Below are 19,157 nucleotides of genomic sequence, written 5' to 3'. Positions count from 1 at the left end.
TTGTACTAACTGTATCTTTTGAAAGCGATGCCAATTGTCTGCGTATTTTAAGGTGGACTGAACAATAGCTGAGCGCATGGCATGTGTAACAATAGCTAAGCACTGTCTAAAATCTCCTCCTAATAAAAGTATCTTTCCTCCAAAGGGAATATTATTATTCATCAACGTTTGTAGAAGTTTATCAATGGTGTTGAGTAAGTGACTGGATGCCATTGTACATTCATCAATAATTAACAGTTTTGCAAGACGGATGTCACGTGCATTGCTACTGTTCATGTTCATAGTGGATAGCGATTTGTAGGATCTAATGCAGTTCATAAAGTTTTTACTTTCAGGTACATCGTTAGTTAGAAGCTTCTGTAGATATTCAGGATATGAATGTAAAGGAGGCAGTGTAATTTGACCCTTTTGACAACAACGTGTAAATTCATTACTTGTATTGCCAATTGTTTCTTCAGGGAAGTTAAGTGAATGACAATGATTGCAAATGACATTCATTAATCCCAATGAATTTTCCTGAATAGTGGACTCATTATTGGACGCGTTGTCAGCTAACTGGCGCAAGCATTTACCAGGTGTCTGTCGTTGATGTCCGTGACGTGTATCTTTTGCTTGTGCTGTTTGAGAGGCGTGTCGTTGTATGTCCAGTATTTGGGACGTGTTGTTTTGGAGCTGTAATCGATTTGCCTGTGCTGTGTGAGAAGCCCGTTGTAGTTTACGGCGTGCATTGTTTGTATTGAGCCTTGCCCGGTTTGTATGTCGGTCAGTTGAGCTTTCTGTTTTTGGAGCCTTGCCTGCTTGTTTTCCGGCATTTCAGATGCGCGTTGTAGACGTCTGCGTTTATTTATTTTGTCCCTTCGCTGCCGTTTCTGTATGTCTGAGACGGGAGGTGTTTCATTTTGAACCCATGCCTGTTTCGATGCAGCACTTTGAGACGCGCGGTGCATGCATCTACGTTCATTGTGTCTGTTTATCTGGGTTCGTTTCTGTAACTGTGTTAGTTGAGCTTTGCGTTTTTGGAGCCGAGACATTTTTTCTTCCGGAGTTTCAGAAGCGCGTTGTAGGCGCCGACGTGTATTGTTTTTTTTCATGCAGGTTCGTGTGTTTGGTCCCGTTACCCGAGCCGTATCGTTTTGTACCCGTGATCGTGAATTCATGACTTGTTTGTTCTTCAGCATTAGAAATATGGATAAGTAATAAGGAGGATCGCACTCACTGTTAATATGGAGCCTTTTCTGCGGTTGAACGGTTAATAGTGCCTCATTGTAATGAGATCCACCTGTGCTGCATAGTGTGAATGTGTTGAGATGACGTATGTTTAATACGGACGGTTCGTTCAGAAATGGGGCTTTGTGTGTCATTTCTTATTTATGTTAGTGTGGTCGTGGGTCTGAATCGTCCTTTTTGTGTACGTTTCGTGTGCTATGTCCGTAGTCTGTCCCGTTTCGTGTCCAATGGGCTTTGTGTGGCGCTCGCGTCTTCTTTTTTTTTTGTGTGCTAGGGGCTTGTTGCCTGAGTTTTTATTTCTGTTAGTGGAGGGGGTGTTTGTGTGTCATGGGTCTGAATCGTCTTTTTTGTGTGCGAACCGTTTTGTGTGCTATGTGGCACTTGCGTGTGACTCCTTTGTTTTTGGTGTTCTAGGGGCGTGTCACCTCATTTCTTATTTCAGTTACTGGAGGGGGGCTTTGTGTGTCGTGGGTCTCGATCCTCTTCTTTGTGTGTGTCCCGTTTCGTGTGCAATGGGCTTCGTGCGGCGCTGTGTGCGGCGCCGGCGTCTGACTCCTTTTTTCTGTGTGCTATGGGCGTGGCGCCTCATTTCTTATTTTACGTTGCATTCCATCCGGTTTCCGTTGCTTGGAGGGGGAGGATTTGTGGGGTGCCTGCGCAGTACGTCCTTTGCGTCCACGGCACATGTCCGGATGTCCCTGCGTCCATCCGGTTTACCATTCTCGTTTAGTAATATGGATATTGATCGAAGTTATATCGAGTCTGATGGTGGAGACTAAACCAGCAGCCTCATTGTTAACAGTCTACTGCATTACAAATTAAGTTATATTGTCTCCAAGATATAGAACTTTGAAAAACTAGAGAGCCATAAATAAAACTGACCTCTACCTCTATTTTTAAAGATTTAAATCCAAAGAGTGAGATTTTGTTCATGTACTAAGCGTGTTGAAGACAATGAAAACCCCTGGGCTTGATAATATGTTGCAAAATACCTAACCTATAAGCATTTATTAAGCATATTCAAGAATTCACTACAGATGGGCCCCAGATAGATAACTGGAACATTTCTAGGATTGAGGTAGAATGGATTGCACTAAATATAGACCTATAAAAGCTTTACTTTGATTACATCTAAGATTATACAAATTATAATCAGAAAAAAAATTAAATGTCTTCTAGTATGTTGACAATATTAAGAAAAATATTGTCACACTAATCTGTTATACTTGTTGAACAGACAACCATGGTAGTACAAAAAATCAAAGCTCATAGGTTAATTTAGTTAGCATTTTCACAATGGCCTTTTTCATATCAGTGGCTACTTCTAAAGGCTGAAGTTATTGACATGAGAGATCATTTACAAAGAGTTAAGATTACTGAAGAATGCCCCATATGAGGTGAGTTATCCGTGGAGTCCCTCTATCTATTTTAGAACTGTTACTCTTTTTAAATTTATATTAGTAACCTCAGTTCAGATACAGTATATTCAGTAATCTTCTAAATTTCAAAATCAAAACTAGAGGGATAGAAATACAATTGGTATATTTGGAACAATTTTCAGAAATGGTAAAAGCCTGTAATGCAGTTAATAGACAAGAAAAAAGTGTGATGTGCAATTTAAGACAGGATTAATATAACATGGGCCTACAGAAAGCAAACATTGAAAATTGAAACACTGAAAAAGATTTTTGAAAATAAAACAAGAGACAAGTATGCAACAACTTTGGGATGTATTAGTGATGCTGAATTTGGAGTGTTGTGTACAGTTTGTGTAACAACACTCTTTAATGGAAAATGTAGCAGTGCAGGTGGATGGATGTCTTTTTCTGACTGGCTAAGGAAAGTAAATCTGTTTAGTGTTTGAACTGAGTTGAACACATAAGGACCGAATCCAAGATTTAATAATTCTGAGACATCCATAAAGTTGATCGAGCAGAATTATTTCATTTATATAGTGAATGTTGTACTAAAGGATGCCAGCTGAAATTCAGGAGAAGTGCTTTCAAAATAGAAATCTGTAACAAATGATCGGATCATGCAGTTGAAGCTGACATCCTGACAGTTTTTAAAAAATATGTGGATGACATAATTGGACAACCTAACAATTAACTAAACAAATGGCCCTAAAGCATTGCATTGTGTGCCTTTATTAATAAAACCTCTTTTCTTATTGCTTTTTTGTACACTGGCACATAGTTGATTTGAGCATATTATCTAGTCACTTTTAAAAGGTTGCAGGGTGAAATCTTCAGTAATATAATTGGTTGTTTCTTTCCACACTGCCAGCACCCATTCAAATGTCTCCTGTTTTCCATTTCTGAAGCAATTCTTTTAGTATTTCTCATTGTCTTTGGCTGGAACGTTTTGTTTTTCAGATATACTTGTATGTTAAATTCACCATGCAGTTCCTGCTGTATTGTTACCTTCCCAAGAATGAAAAACATTTTAAACTGTGTGAATTCCTATACTTTAACCCTGTAATACACACATTTGTTCTTTTCATTATTGACATTAGAAAAATGGGGTAAAATATTCTACAGTAAACGTCATCACAGTAGATAGATAGATAGATAGATAGATAGATAGATAGATACTTTATTAATCCCAATGGGAAATTGCATTTAGTAGAGCATCCTTTGGTTTGTACCCCAATCGTGCAATGTTTTGTATAATTTTACTAGCCTTTTTTTCCTGTAGATTCCTTTGACCTTATATGTTAGTGTGTGCAAATACATACTAAGGGTAAGACATTTTGGCAAAAAAAATATTCCATAAATATATTGCTGATATTTTTGCAGTTTGCACAATATATATCTTAATATTTTCTATGTTTCTTTTATTTGGCTACAGGCACAACCCAAATGGAAACACAGCAATGTTTTGTTTTTTTTGTTGTTGTTTTTTTTTTTTTTAATATTTAAAAGCCAATATGTTGTTTGGCCTCCTTTTAGATTGCAAAATTGAAGCAGTTTACTTGCTAACTTTTCTTCTGACATACTGACATCTTTGGGAACCAATTGCTTCATAAGATTTTCTGCCACTGTTTGCTATGGTGTGGCTTATGGTCTTTTATGTTTATCATATCTAGATGTAATACCAGGTAATAAAAGCTGAAACTCTTAGCTCTCTTCTCATATTCATCTTTTGCTCTCGCACACAATTGTCTTCAGTGCACAGCAAAAATAAATGAATTGACCTTGCTGTTCCAATACTTTTACCATTACAAAGTTGGCCTTACATACTAATTAAGATTGTAAATGAAATATGTTCTAGGAAATGCAAAAGGCAGTTGGCTTTTCTCACATCCTAAACAACTGCAGCAATAATATGCCATATATAGAGCTGAAAGAGCAAATTCATTTAAATTTTGTTTGCAGTGGGTAGACCTTGATCTTCCTTGCAGGAACTGGTACACTGTTTGAGCTTTAGGTTGCTGTAAAACATGCTAATAACTGAATTCCTCCCCCTCTATAGTACCAAGTGAAATACTTTCACTTACACTGTGTTGCTTGTAACTTCCCTTATGACTGAATGTGTGATTGAGTTGTCTGATAATAATTATGAGGTGTACTGAAAATGTATTATTTAATAATTTTGAATGCACCTTTATCCAAAATATGTTCTGCAATCTCAGAATCTTTTTAGATTTTTCTCCATTTGAAGGAAATATTTACTTTATCATAATAGCATGGTACTTGTCAGATCAAGAGGAAAAATGCTATCAGTGGAAGCAGAATTATGTTAACTTATATAATATAAATGCCTTGTTGAAAAATTTCATCCATCCATTTTCCAACCCACTGAATCCGAACACAGGGTCATGGGGATCTGCTGGAGCCAATCCCAGCCAACACAGGGCGCAAGGCAGGGAACCAATCCTGGGCAGGGCGCCAAACCATCGCAGGACACACACAAACACACACCAAGCACACGCTAGGGCCAATATAGGATCACCAATGCACCTAACCTGCATGTCTTTGGACTGTGGGAGGAAACCGGAGCACCCGGAGGAAACCCACGCAGACACAGGGAGAACATGCAAACTCCACGCAGGGAGGAACCGGGAAGCGAACCCGGGTCTCCTTACTGCGAGGCAGCAGTGCTTTCATGATCTTTCTAAAGTGTATCTTTATGCAAATGTATTCAGTTCTTTTTTTAAAGTGTACTTGTTAAATGATGTCTGTACCTTACATCATTTTTTTATTATTACTTTCTTTTAGCCATCATGGTATATTCAGTTATTACTGTTCCACCTGTGCCAAGAGGTGAACAGAGTTGGTGGTCATGCCTTGCCAAAAATCACCCTTCAAGAACTTCTCAAAGACTGCCTCCAAGAAGTGGTAGCTGTTTATGAAGTACTCACAAAAAGCAAGCAAAGCAACAAGGTATGTGGTTTATTATGAATTGTTCCTTTTTTGAAGAAAATGGGTCAAGTAATAATGAATATTCTATGATAAGACATTCATTGTTTTAATTAACGGTTGATTGGTTGATTTTTCATTTGTATATTCCCCCAGATAGGCTGAAAATGTTGGACTGTATATTGTTAGTTCATTTTAAATGGGGAGACTTAGGAAACGTACAGTATACAGAAATGAACAAATGACAGATTAACATTCCCATTGCTGTTCTGTTTTATTGCCATCTATTTTTAAAGGACCATACAGGAGCAGGATGGCCCTGTACTCTTACATTGTAGAAGAGAATGAACTCTGCAGTACACTAATGTCTTAAACTAATCTTCCAGCACCAGTTCTATTAGTATCCTGATCTTCCGTGGTTTTTGCTCCGATATACATTAATTATGGGACCTCCTATAGATGAGTATGTAATCAATTGAATTGACCACAGGTGGGCTCCAATCAAGGTATAGAAACATATCAATGCTGATCAGTAGAATTGATTGGACCTGAGCCAAACCTCAAGTGTCGTAGAAAAGGCTCTGTACGTTGGGTCACTGTGATATTGTAGTATTTGTTTTATTTTTAATAAATGTGCAAAACTTTTTTTTAATTGATTTTATTAAACTCAAATAAAATTCCATACAAATAAGTCAAGTTCTACAAAAATAGGTTCTAAACCGATCAATCCCCACCCCTGAAAAAAACTTTCTAAAATTCTGTTTCACTTTGTCGTTCTGGTGCACTGCGTGTTGCCTGATGTAGGGAAGAATTTAATTGAAGCAATTTTAGCATAAGGCTGTAACATAATACAGTGTGAAAAACTAAACAGCTCCGAATGCTTACTCAGTGCACTGTAGTTTAGGGCAAATGTTATATATGACAGTTTACAGTCTTGCTTACTGATTTTTAAAGGTCCAAAAGTTGTTTATTTTATATCTTGAGGCTAACCTAACTTAAACAGAATCCCATTATTAACAAAGGGGTCTTATATGCCTACATGCATCTGTCAGTACCTTCCATGTCCATATTAATGTTGTAATCTCAGGCACTCGGGTAAAAAGTACTTACTAATTTTAAGTAAACTATTACACTATCAATTTATCCTTAATACATAGAATAATTTAATTGATCATCTCAAGTTTCTCCCTTTAGCTGAAACAAAATTGGGTAAGTTGCAAATGTCCAGACAGGTGCCCCCAGTATACTTTTTTTTTTTTTAAACACTGGCCCCTCACACACACTTCTAATTTAAACCTCTTAATTATAGTGAGAAGTCAAACAAAATGTCACTTTTCATTGGCTGACTAAAAAGATTACAATATTCAAGCTTTCGTGGCAACTTAGGCCTTTTCTTCAGGCAAGATGTAACTTCTTAGTTAGATATGTTACAGTGTGACTTTTCAAATGCATCTTCTACAATGCACTGCCAAGTCAGTATGCATTTCCTGTTCAGTCCTAGATATTAATGCAATATATACACCAGTGTACACCAAAGCAGCTTCTTGATCAAATGGTGAACTAATAGCAACATTGCTCTATGCCAAACCAAGCTAAGTGTCAGAATTTAAAATATAGCAGATAAAGATGCTTTGCCACTGAGATTTATGTGGGCAAAAGACTAAAACAGCATTTTGTTTTCCTAAAATAGAATACACAGCACAACCCTTTGCCTCCCTTTTTCTGACATATCCAAGGTTGATCAATTTGGAGATAAACTACAAATTTTGAGTATATTGTATGCATTTATTGTGACTGCTTTTTCAAAGCCAGGATATGTGGCACGACAACATTTTCAGGAATCCTGTTTTACTTTTGTGGTTTTATTTCAAGTTTCTTTTAAACATTCAGTCTTAAAGATGAGCTAGTATTGACTATGTCTGTTTTTACTGCATCGTAATGAAAGTAGTGTGATGTGTAAAATAGTGTGCGAGATGGTATGAATGAGTCCCATTCACATTTAAATTTTATCTTTCTTTAACCAATCAAAACAATACAGCTAGGCAGTGGTCACTTTCTTTTGTTTTTCAATAATGGAATTATTAATATCTATCGATTATGCACTATACCTGCTCTTGGCTCACATTATATAAATCATCCAGTTTAAAAAAAAAAAAAAAAAAAAATCATAGGCTGATCAATTGATTTAAAACTTTTGTAAGTTACTGGAAATTAATCTGCTTATTATTTCGGGTCTAACCTGTCTCATAACTATGTTGTTTTTCTCATCTTGGTTTTATTTAAATGAAACTATTCTGCTGATTAAAATCTAAAATATCTAATCTGTTTTTCCTCATCCTTCAGCAAGACGTGTCCTTCCCTATGACTCAGAACCATGCTCTGCAGCTGTTGTTTGATCTTCGCTATATCACTATGGTCTTGAATTCAAGGCAGGAGGAGAGCAAGGTTGGCCGTGCCATGGTGGACCCTAGGTATTACATTTTCTAAGCCTTGCTAAATTTATTCTCTTTGTTTGTTAACCAGATGATTATTATTTAATACCAATTTTTTATGGAATTACTCACCTAGTAATAAATCTTTCAAAAGGCATTATGATGTCCGTATAACTATCTTATGAATCAGGCATACCTATATACTCCATTATACTGCAAAACATCATAGGAACCACTTTAACTGAAAATATTCTGAACTGCACAGAAGCGTATGAAAGTGTATACATCTATGACATGGTAAATCCCAGTGATCAACAGTTTCTGGCGGTTACATACAAAATAGTATACAGAAACATATACTGTACTCTTAACTTGTAGCTCTATGATGCTGTAGATCCCCTGATAGAAAGTACTAGGGGGGCTTCGCTCGCCAACCCCTGGTGTTGGGTAAGCCGAAATACATTGATGTATGTATGAGATATATTGGAGTGTAAAGGTGTAGATGACGAACAAAGGAAGTAAAGAACCCATAGCATGGCACATTAGAAAGATATATTGGAATATTTCTTTATACACAACATTTGTAGTAAAGATGGTGTGTTGTCTTTGAATGAGTTCTCCTTGGTATGGAGTATCTTTATCTACAACAACAACAACAACAACAACATTTATTTATATAGCACATTTTCATACAAAAAGTAGCTCAAAGTGCTTTACATAATGAAGAGAAGAAAAATAAAACACAAAATAAGAAATTAAAATAAGACAACATTAGTTAACATAGAAAGGAGTAAGCTCCGATGGCCAGGGTGGACAGAAAAAACAAAAAAAAAACTCCAGAAGGCTGGAGAAAAAAATAAAATCTGTAGGGGTTCCAGGCCACGAGACCACCCAGTCCCCTGTGGGCAAATCTAGGCGGGCTCGTTTTTGTATCTCCGTCAGTTGTGGTGTTTCGTTTTGAACCCGTGCCTGCTTTGCTTCCGCAGTTTCAGATGCCCGTTGTAGGCGTCTATGTTCATTGTATTTGTCCATGCGGGCTCGCTTTTGTAGCTCCGTTAGTCGAGCTGTTTGGTTTTGGAGCCGAGACAGTTTTGCTTCCGCTGTTTCAGACGCGCGTTGTAGGCGCCTACGTATCCATGCGGGCTCGTTTTTGTAGCTCCGTTAGTTGAGCTGGATCGTTTTGGAGCCGTGACCGTGACTCCATTAGTTATCCGTTGTCTACCGTTAATAATATGGATAATTGCACTTACTGTTAATACGGAGCGTTTTCTGTGGATGTACTGTTAATAATGCATCACTGTAATGTGATCCACATATGCTATATGGTTTGGACGTGTGAGGATGCCGTACGTCTAATACGGAGAGTTCGTTTATTCTTATTACCCGGACCATGCTGTGTAGTGTGGACGTTTAGTTCAAAAGCATGTTGTAGGTGCTTTCACCTTTCGTACTTTCTCGCGCCTTCCGTACTATCTTTGTGGACCTTTGCGGTCTCCGTAGTGTCTTCCGTTTGACTCTGGGGTGCAGTGCAGAATCCTCTTTTCTGTGTGGCTGTGTCGTTAGTCGTTAGCTATGGGCGCGTTGTTGCTTCATGTCTTATTTACATTAGTTGAGCTCTTTCGTTTTTGAGCCGTGACTCCTTCGTTCGCGGATAACTCATGTTGATTGCAATTCCTGAAGCATAGATCTTGACTTGTGGACTAATCAAATGCAACTTATAAAATACAAATAACTTATATATTTTATACTCCACTATATTGGAAACTTAGGCATTTTAATATGTTTTGGTTTCAATTTTTCAAATTTTAAAAAATGTAGGAAAGAACATCATCACTAGTTTAACTGACATTTTTGAGGAATATTAAAGGTTAACTGGTTGTTCTCCAAAACTTTTTCCACAACTCTACACAGTATTGGGCATCCTTTGGCGCGAGATCCATTTTTTTCTGTATCATCTGTCACCACCTCCAACTGTTTCCACCCAGTCATCCTCTGCCTTTTGCTTAACATAGCAGCAACACTTTAAGTACTTTTTCTCATCACAGCACCTATCACCTCCAAACCAACTCTTCATTCATGTTCTTCTTAACTCTGTGACACTACACACATCTATCCGAACCTTCTCATCTTTACTTTTTCCAGCTTTGCTTCCTGCTCTACTTTCATCAACCATGTCTTATTCCCATACGGCATGCTACAAGTATTCCTCACATAGCTTTCATAAACTTCACCCTTCAGTGCTAGAGTGATTCCATTGAAAGTCAAAATCTCTCATGCACCTCTCACTTTGGCTGTGTTTGCCATACACAAACCTCTGTTTACACTCTACATCTCACCTAGGTATCAGTATTTCCTACTTGTCTAAAACAGCTTAAATTCAGATAACTAAATTAGTACATACTGTAGCATTCTGCACCCCTTTCTTTGTTTTCAAGAACATACTACTATATACAGCATAAGAGCAGAAAAAGGTTGAGGCTGGTGTTAGAACTAATGTGCATTACTAATTGCCACTGGCCCAAAGTTTCTATACTGTTTCATGCAACATAGTTGATTTGTCTTTTTGTAATTTATATACTGTATGATATATTGTTGATCTGTTGTGCATCTCAGTGTGCATAAACGATAGTTATTCATTTCATCTTAACAAAAAGACAAGTATTCCTGCCAAATCTGTGTTTGTGCTGGTTTATGATCAAATTCATGTTGCAGTAGACACAAATTAGTCTGTCATGACCCCATCCTGGTTAGTAGTAACTTAAGGAAATTATGCCGAATGAGATGGTAGAAGCAGTTTATCTGGTCTGTCTTGTTGTATTTGACAATGGCAAAGAAAGGGGAATAGTGTTTAGTATTAATGATATTACTAGATATATTACCAACTCCTACTGCTCCACTTTGATATAAATTTCTTCAACTTGTTTCTCAAAGTATTATGCCTATCTCTTTTAGGATTCAGCAAGTGATAGACACTCTGGAAAGTTACATTGACCCATTTGATTTGGATGTGTTCACTCAGCCTCTGAATAATAATCTGACCCGTCTTTTACAGAGGACATCTGTAAGTACAGCTTAAACCCCTTGTTTTTGCACCACATCAGTTTAATGTTGAAACAGCCAAATAATAACAGATTAAAGGATTTTTAACATAATTGTGATGTGCTATCTTTTGTCTATGACACTTTGCTTTGATAAATGAAGCTGTGTTTAATAAGTGTCCTTAAAAGAAAGAAAACGCTTAAAATTGTGGGTGGTGGCGCAATAATGCAAAGCCATTTGACAGTTTTTGGGACAACCACAGAAGAAATCATTTTCTTTTATCAGAAGCAGGCAGTTGGTATCTTTTGAATAGGTCGGTTAATATTTTAGCTTTCTTAGCTTTCTCTATATATTTACCACAGTTGTTTTTCAAACCAGACTGGAGATGCTTATACAGGTAGTCCCCAAGTTATGGACATCCATAACTTCGCTGCCCGCCCACCATGCCACCACAGCTACTGCTCCTGACTGGATGGGGCAGAGGGGAGCGTTTCACTGCCCGCCCACCAAGCAGGCTTGCAGTGTCCCACGAAAGGCTGCCCCGTTCGTTCTCAGTGGGCGGCTGGTGATGCTGCAAGTGGTGACCTGGTTGTGGCTGAATGGAGGCCATTGAGGGTGAATGGGGCAGTGGGGGGCAGCATTGTAGTGTGCCTCGGGTGGCTGCCTGTTGAATGGGGGCGGTGGTGGGGGATTTACTACCCGCATTTGGCCGCACCCTGTTCGCTCTCGGTGGGCTGACGCCGCAGGCAGCATACTTACTGTATGCAAGTGGAGGTGACTGTGTGGTGGGCGGGTGGTGAATTGCCCATTGCTGCCTCCATTTATTTTCAATAGCAAACCTGCTTGTACTGTTACATATATAGCAAGAAATTGTCTCTAGTCAGTACACCAGACGTGCTGACGAGGGTTGCCTTCCTGCTGTGATAGCGTGTACAGTGCTGTGCAGAACAGCTCATCTTAACTTTTTTTCTTCACCCTTCAAGAATGTCTCTGAAACACAAATCTGATGCAAGTGCTGGTGATACAGTAAAGAAGAGAAAAACCATCACCATGGAAAATAAAGTAGAAATAATAAAAAGGTCCGAGGGAGGTGAAACTCCATCATTTATTGGCAGAGCACTTGGTTACAGTCGGTCAACAATAGCATTTTTTAAAATAATGTACCTGTTTCGACTTACATACAAATTCAACTTAAGAACAAACCTACAGTCCCTATATCGATAGATAGATACTTTATTAATCCCAAGGGGAAATTCACAATCAAAATTCACATCTCATACGTAACCCGGGGACTGCCTGTATTCAGGTTAACTTTTATATGAACTAGGGGGCTTTGCCCCCTGCTCGCTTCGCTCGCCAACCCCCGTGTTTGGTTTTCCAGATACACACTTTTTTAAGATTTTTTTTTCTTTGAATTGTTGCTATTTCATAATTTTCACTTTTATTTCAGAACTTCTGTAAAAACAATATTTGAAATCTTGCGAGTCCCAATATGCTGAATCTTTTTAATGAGGTCAGGATAGGTTTCTCTGTTTGGAATTTCAGCACAGACAAAACGATCTACATCATCAGCAGTTAATATTTTTTTTTTTTTTTTTTTTTTTTTTACAAAGTAACCAATAAATGCATGTGCGGTAAACTCCGTTTTTGAAATTCTCAAGATTCTTTATTTGTCACATGCATAGTTATACAGGACAACACGCAGTGAAATGCATCCTGATCCGCTTATCAAAAACTATGCAAAGTTAGAAGAATATCAGTTAGATGAACAAAAAGTCATAGATTGAAAGATAACAGTATAGTAGAACATAATAAATAAGTAAAATTATGTGAATAAAGTAGAATTAAGTGTTAAGGTGCAATAGTGTAGTGATTATTGTGCAAAACCAAAGTTAGACTGGTGCAGTTTGTTTGTTTGCGCTACTGCGATCTTTACTTTCTTTTTTTATATTTTCTAATTTTCCTATTTTCATATCCTGTAACTTTCTCCACGTGTGTGTAGTGCCGTTTTTTTTTTTTTTTTTTTTTGAGCCTTTCTAATTTCACTGGTTTCATAGTCTCTAACCTGCTCTGCATGTGTTTAGCGCCAACATATGTAAACATCTTTATGAAGTTCTAGTTTGTCTTTTACTCATTGTCTCTTAATTCTGAGTCGGATTGGACGTGCTTTTTTTTCAATTCCACTTGTTCCGGGCTGATAATTACTTTCCTTATTTTATGAATTTGCACCTCAATTATTCTTTTTTGTTCTTTTTTCTCTCCAACGCTTTTGAGTCTCTTTTCTCTGCGCTGCTTTGTTCTTCACTTAGATGTCGACATTTCATTTATAACGTACTGTCCATATACGCTTTATATGCGCTGAGACCCTGCTTCTGTGTGTGCTCAAATCCTTTACAAGACTGAATGTTTTGCTGCCCCCTTGTCCTATTTGATAGATTGTAAGTAGGGCGTGTCTTGCAAGAATCTCATGTTCTACGTCATCGCTAGACAGTCCTGGGTCAATCTCTTGGTGCGTCTCGCGGGTCTTTTAAATGTCTTCCGAGAAGATCACGTATTGTAGCCTTGCTTTTGCTTTCCAGGACAGGATTTCTTTTTATAATAGAGAGAAATGTACTTCCCACAGTTAAGTTCTTCACCTTCTTAATCTGTGCTATTTAATATGGGATTGCAGGAGGAGCTAGATCCTGAGAATGTAAAAGCTCCAAAGACACTGCTGTATTTCACTTTGAACCCAGGGCTCAATTGAATTTTAGTTGTATTCTCCTTCTCCTATTAGTGTTGATTAGAGGGAACTATTATCAATCAAACCACTAACTTCATATGTTGCAAAGGAATATTTAATCACAACAATTGTCATGGATGGCAGTTGGATGTGGCTGTGGTTGTCTACAAAAATTTTTTGTGAAAAGGATATAGACAGCCATAAGTCTATAATCGGGTCATTTTCTAAGACGTTGACTACTTGGTAGTCAGCACTAGGCAACCTGTTCAGATTAAAGTTGATGTAAGTGTTCCTGAATCTCCTTAAACACTATGTTGACCTCGGCAAATGTGGTGATACATTTGTTAATATTTGTATCTTCACAATCAAAGGTAAAATGTGAGATAAGGCAGCTTCTATTTAGCGCTACCAGTAGAAAAACGTCTGGTAGACCTTTAAATTTATCAGAAAAATTATTTTCCCTCACATGGAATTATCGCTTGGCGGCGCCACGCAGGCTGCGGCTGCACGGCTATTGATAAAAACACGTTCTTTATATAGTGATTTAATGTCCGTCACCATGGAAATTCAGACATATACTCGTCTAAACCTTCTGTCATTGGGTATGGAACAGGATAAAGGACTAGTAAATCCAAATACCATGGTTCTACTGAAAGAATTTGGACTGCTACGGACAAGCGGTGAGGCCAGCCTAGCACCGATATTATCTGCCAGTGCTATCCGCGCCTTGAGAACAAGACGGCAGCGGTGTATGCGTAAACAAAAGCGAGGTGTCTGCAGTGGGCTGAGCGTTAAAGCTAAAGCTAATCCATGCAGAACGCCACTACCATCGATCTTGGTGGCAAATATCTACTCACTGGAGAATAAATTGGACTACATTCGGTTGGATTTAACATCGAAGCGGGAGATTAAGGATTGCTGTGCTTTTGTCTTTACGGAGTCCTGGCTCACCGACTCCACAACCGACACTGCTATTAGCCTAGAGGGGCTAACGATCCATCGGGCAGACAGGAGCAGCAGTGTCAGCGGAAAAACACGGGGCGGAAGTATCATCGTCTACATAAACAACAGATGGTGTTTTGGCTCAAAAACAATCCACACATGTTGCTCTCCGGACACTGAGTTTTTGGTAGTTAAATGCCGGCCTTTTTATTTGCCACGGGAATTTTCCGTTGTACTTATAGTAGCTGTTTATATTCCCCCTGACGCTGATACCAAGGCAGCCATTGACACACACTGCCACTATATCAACGATTTGCAAACCACACATCCAGAGGGAGTAGTCATTGTTGCTGGGGATTTTAACCAGGCAAACATGAAGAGAGGTTTACCCCATTTTTACCAACATGTGGACTTTGCAACTTGAGGAACCAATATATTGGATCATGTGTACACAAACATTAAAGGAGCATTCAAAGCATCCCCAAGTCCCCATCTTGGCTCATCAGACCACATCTCTATTATGCTAATCCCAGCATATAGACCGTTGCTCATCAGATCAAAACCATCACTCAAACAGTGAGAGTTTGGCCAGAAGAAGCCATGAATGCACTACAGGATTGTTTTGAGTGCACCGACTGGTCTGTGTTTAGTGTGGCAGCTACCACAGATCAAAGAATAGACATAAATGAATATGCAGAGGCTGTGTCTGTCTACATAAATAAATGCATGGATGATGTCTGCGTCACCAAAAACATCATTGTCAGGGCAAACGATAAACCGTGGTTGACTGCTGAGGTGCGAGTTTTGCTGAAAGTGAGAAACTCTGCTTTTAAATCTGGAGATATAGATGCCCTTAGAACAGCAAGAGCCAACCTAAATAAAGCTATCAGAAGAGCTAAAAGTGCGCATGGAAAGAAAATAGAGAGTCATTTTCAAGATCACAGGAACAGCAGAATATTGTGGCAGGGGATTAAATCTGTTACAGATTACAAAACAGTTTCTTACCCCTGTGATGATAGCTTCAGCTTCCTGAATGACCTAAATGAGTACTTTGAACGGTTTGAAGCATTGAATGATACATCACCAGTGAAGGCCACCCCTCATCCTGACGAGAAGGCACTGTGTCTGGAACCGGATGATGTTCTATGGACTTTGAGGAGAATTAATCCAAGGAAAGCTGCGTGACCAGACCAGATACCAGGTTGCGTACTCAAAGGATGTGCGGAGCAGCTGACACATGTCCTTACGGATATATTTAACATCTCTCTGTGTCAGGCTGTTGTGCCATCTTGCTTTAAAACCTCAGAAATCATCCCGGTTCCGAAAAAACCCATAGTCACAACCATGAATGACTATCGCCCTGTAGCCTTAACACCAATAGTGATGAAATGTTTTGAGAGGCTGATCAAGGACCACATTACTTCTGTCCTACCCTCCTCATTTGACCCACTCCAATTTGCCTACCGCTCCAACCATGCCACAGAGGACGCCATATCTATTGCACTCCATTTTTCGTTGGAACATCTGGAGAACAGAGACGCTATGGTCCGCATGCTGTTTGTTGATTTTAGTTCAGCTTTTAATACCATCATCCCTCAGAATCTGATCAGCAAACTGGGCCCACTGGGACTGAGCATACCTCTGCAAAACTGGATATTGGACTTTCTAACGGATAGGCCTCAGTACGTACGGGTAAGAAAGAATAAATCAGATACCATCTCCTTGAGCACAGGTTCTCCACAGGGGTGCGTTCTAAGTCCCCTCCTCTTCACGCTCATGACCCACAATTGTTGTGCCAAGTTCAGCACAAACCAAATTATTAAGTATGCGAACGACACAACAGTGGTGGGTCTCATTCGAGGTGATGGGGAGGGGGATTACAGAGAGAAGGTGAAGTCATTTGTGGAATGGTGTGATAAATATGATACTGAATGTCGAAAAAATGAAAGAACTGGTGATCGACTTCAGGAAGAAACAGCTGATACACATCCCGGTCTACATTAAGAACACTGCTCTGGAAATTGTGCAGTCTACCAAGTTCCTGGGAGTCAATGTGACGAACAACCTCACTTGGTCCCTGCACACCTCCTCCATCATCAAGAAAGCTCACCAGCACTAGATCTTTCTGCGGAGGCTAAAGAGGGCCCATCTCAGTAAGTCGGTCCTCACCACTTTTTCCAGAGGGACCGTAGAGAGCGTGCTAACCTGTAGCAGCTCTCTGTGGCAGGAGAGATGCAGCGCTTCGGACTGGAAAGCACTGAGGAAAGTAGTGAGGGCTGCGGAGAGGATCATTGGAGCCCCGTTGCCTAATGTACAAGACTTGGCAAAACAACGCTCTCTGGCCAGAGCTGTGCGTATTTCTAGAGACCCTACTCATCCTGTCTCTGAACTCTTTTTCCTCATGCCCTCAAGCAGAAGGTACCGTAGCCTGAAATGTAGAACTACCAGGTTTAAAAATAGTTTTTTTTCCTACTGCTGTTCGTCTTTTAAATGAAGCATTTTAGTATTTTATTGTAGGCATTTTTAGTTTAGAATTTTATGTATTTTCAATTTAGACTTTTATGCACTTTTAATTAGAAATTTTTATGCACCTCTAATCAGAATTTTTGTGCATCTTTAATCAGAATGTTTCTGCACTTTAATTAGAATGTAATTGAATTTAACTATGTGTTTTTATTAATGTCTTGTGCATCGTATTTTCGATCTGCAGCACATCTTGGATGTTCTGCTGAATGACAAATAAAATTGAATTGAAATCTGTTTTTTTGTATAAATGCATATTTTTCACAGTGAATGTTATAAAATTGTCAGCCAAAGTCTAATATTAGACAGAGTGAACTCAGAATTAACTTGCTTTATTCATTAGATGTTACTGGTAATGTTACCTTACACGGCAATAGTTATATCTGGACATCATGTAGTTAGTGATCTCACTTACGCAACACTGTGGAGCATATTTGTTATATACCACTTATGTTAGTGTGTAGGAAAATATAATTTAGATGCAAAAGCCACAGTTCCAGTGTTTTAAAAACTAGCTAATTATATTTACACAAAGTCATTTAACTATTTTAATTTCATGTGTCCTGTAAGCCATACCATGAGTGCATGTATAGTACATTTACTTTTAGCATTTTATTCACGTGGTCATATACAGTTATCATTGGTCATATCCTAAACTGAAAAAAACTGCCAGCTTTCACTAACTTCTACTAATCTATCAGCAGGGTTCCTTTAAAATTTTAGTAATAGGTAAGGTTGGTTGTAGCCAAGAGCTGCACATATTATACAAATACAGCATATGCTCATTGTTGTAAGTTCAGGTCATATAATATTTTGAGTTAGTGAGTTTGTTGGCCAAAAGTTGCTAAGTTTATTTCATTGAATGCTGCTGAGCAATAGAAATTGCCTTCACTTAATATCAAAGTGTGATAGCAATCCTTCCAGTACAGCATTTATAATTGGCATGCAGCATTAACGTAATATTTGGCCGTTCTAAACCATTTGGCTATTCCTTCTTTTTAGAATTAAAGCTGAGTAATTCTAATCGATAGATGGATAGATAGATAGATGGATAGATAGATGGATGGATGGATACTTTATTAATCCCAAGGGGAAATTCACATACTGCAGCAGCAGCATACTGATAAAGAAAATATCACATTAAAGAGTGATAACAATGCAGGTAATACAGACAGACAATAACTTTGAATAATATTAACGTTTACCACCCCGGGTGGAATTGAATAGTCGCATAGTGTGGGGGAGGAACAATCTCCTCAGTCTGTCAGTGGAGCAGGAAAGTGACAGCAGTCTGTTGCTGAAGCTGCTCCTTTGTCTGGAGATGATGCTGTTTAGTGGATGCAGTGGATTCTCCATGATTGACAGGACCTGCTCAGTGCCCGTTACTCTGCCACAGATGTCAAACTGTCCAGCTCCGTGCCTACAATAGAGCCTGCCTTCCTTACCAGTTTGTCCAGGCGTGAGGCGTCCCTCTTCTTTATGCTGCCTCCCCAGCACGCCGCTGTGTAGAAGAGGGCGTGCGCCACAACCGTCTGATAGAACATCTGCAGCATCTTACTGCAGATGTTGAAGGATGCCAGCCCTCTAAGAAAGTATAGTCGGCTCTGTCCTTTCTTACACAGAGCATCAGTATTGGCAGTCCAGTCCAATTTATCATCCAGCTGCACTCCCAGGTATTTATAGGTCTGTACCCTCTGCACACAGTCACCTCTGATGATCACGGGTCCATGAGGGGTCTGGGCCTCCTAAAATCCACCACCAGCTCCTTGGTTTTGCTGGTGTTCAGGTGTAGGTGGTTTGAGTCGCACCCTTTAACAAAGTCCTTGATTAGGTCCCTATACTCCTCCTCCTGCCCACTCCTGATGCAGCCCACGATAGCAGTGTCGTCCGCGAACTTTTGCACGTGGCAGG

The 19,157-nt window shown here is 39.1% G+C and overlaps 1 protein-coding gene across 3 annotated transcripts in view; it reads left to right on the top strand.

The window, feature by feature from the left end:
- The window catches only part of cog1 (component of oligomeric golgi complex 1), a 58,578-nt gene that overhangs the window by 23,999 nt on the left and 15,422 nt on the right, over positions 1 to 19,157 (top strand). For all 3 annotated transcript variants that reach the window (XM_051936232.1, XM_051936231.1, XM_051936233.1), the window contains exons 9-11: positions 5,448 to 5,612; positions 7,932 to 8,059; positions 10,973 to 11,081. In XM_051936232.1, the coding sequence (XP_051792192.1) occupies positions 5,448 to 5,612; positions 7,932 to 8,059; positions 10,973 to 11,081 (402 nt within the window). The remainder of the gene's footprint in view (positions 1 to 5,447; positions 5,613 to 7,931; positions 8,060 to 10,972; positions 11,082 to 19,157) is intronic.

Source organism: Erpetoichthys calabaricus, chromosome 14, assembly GCF_900747795.2.
Source record: "Erpetoichthys calabaricus chromosome 14, fErpCal1.3, whole genome shotgun sequence".
In the NCBI taxonomy this organism is placed as follows: domain Eukaryota; kingdom Metazoa; phylum Chordata; class Cladistia; order Polypteriformes; family Polypteridae; genus Erpetoichthys; species Erpetoichthys calabaricus.
This window is presented reverse-complemented; position numbering and strand designations above follow the sequence as displayed.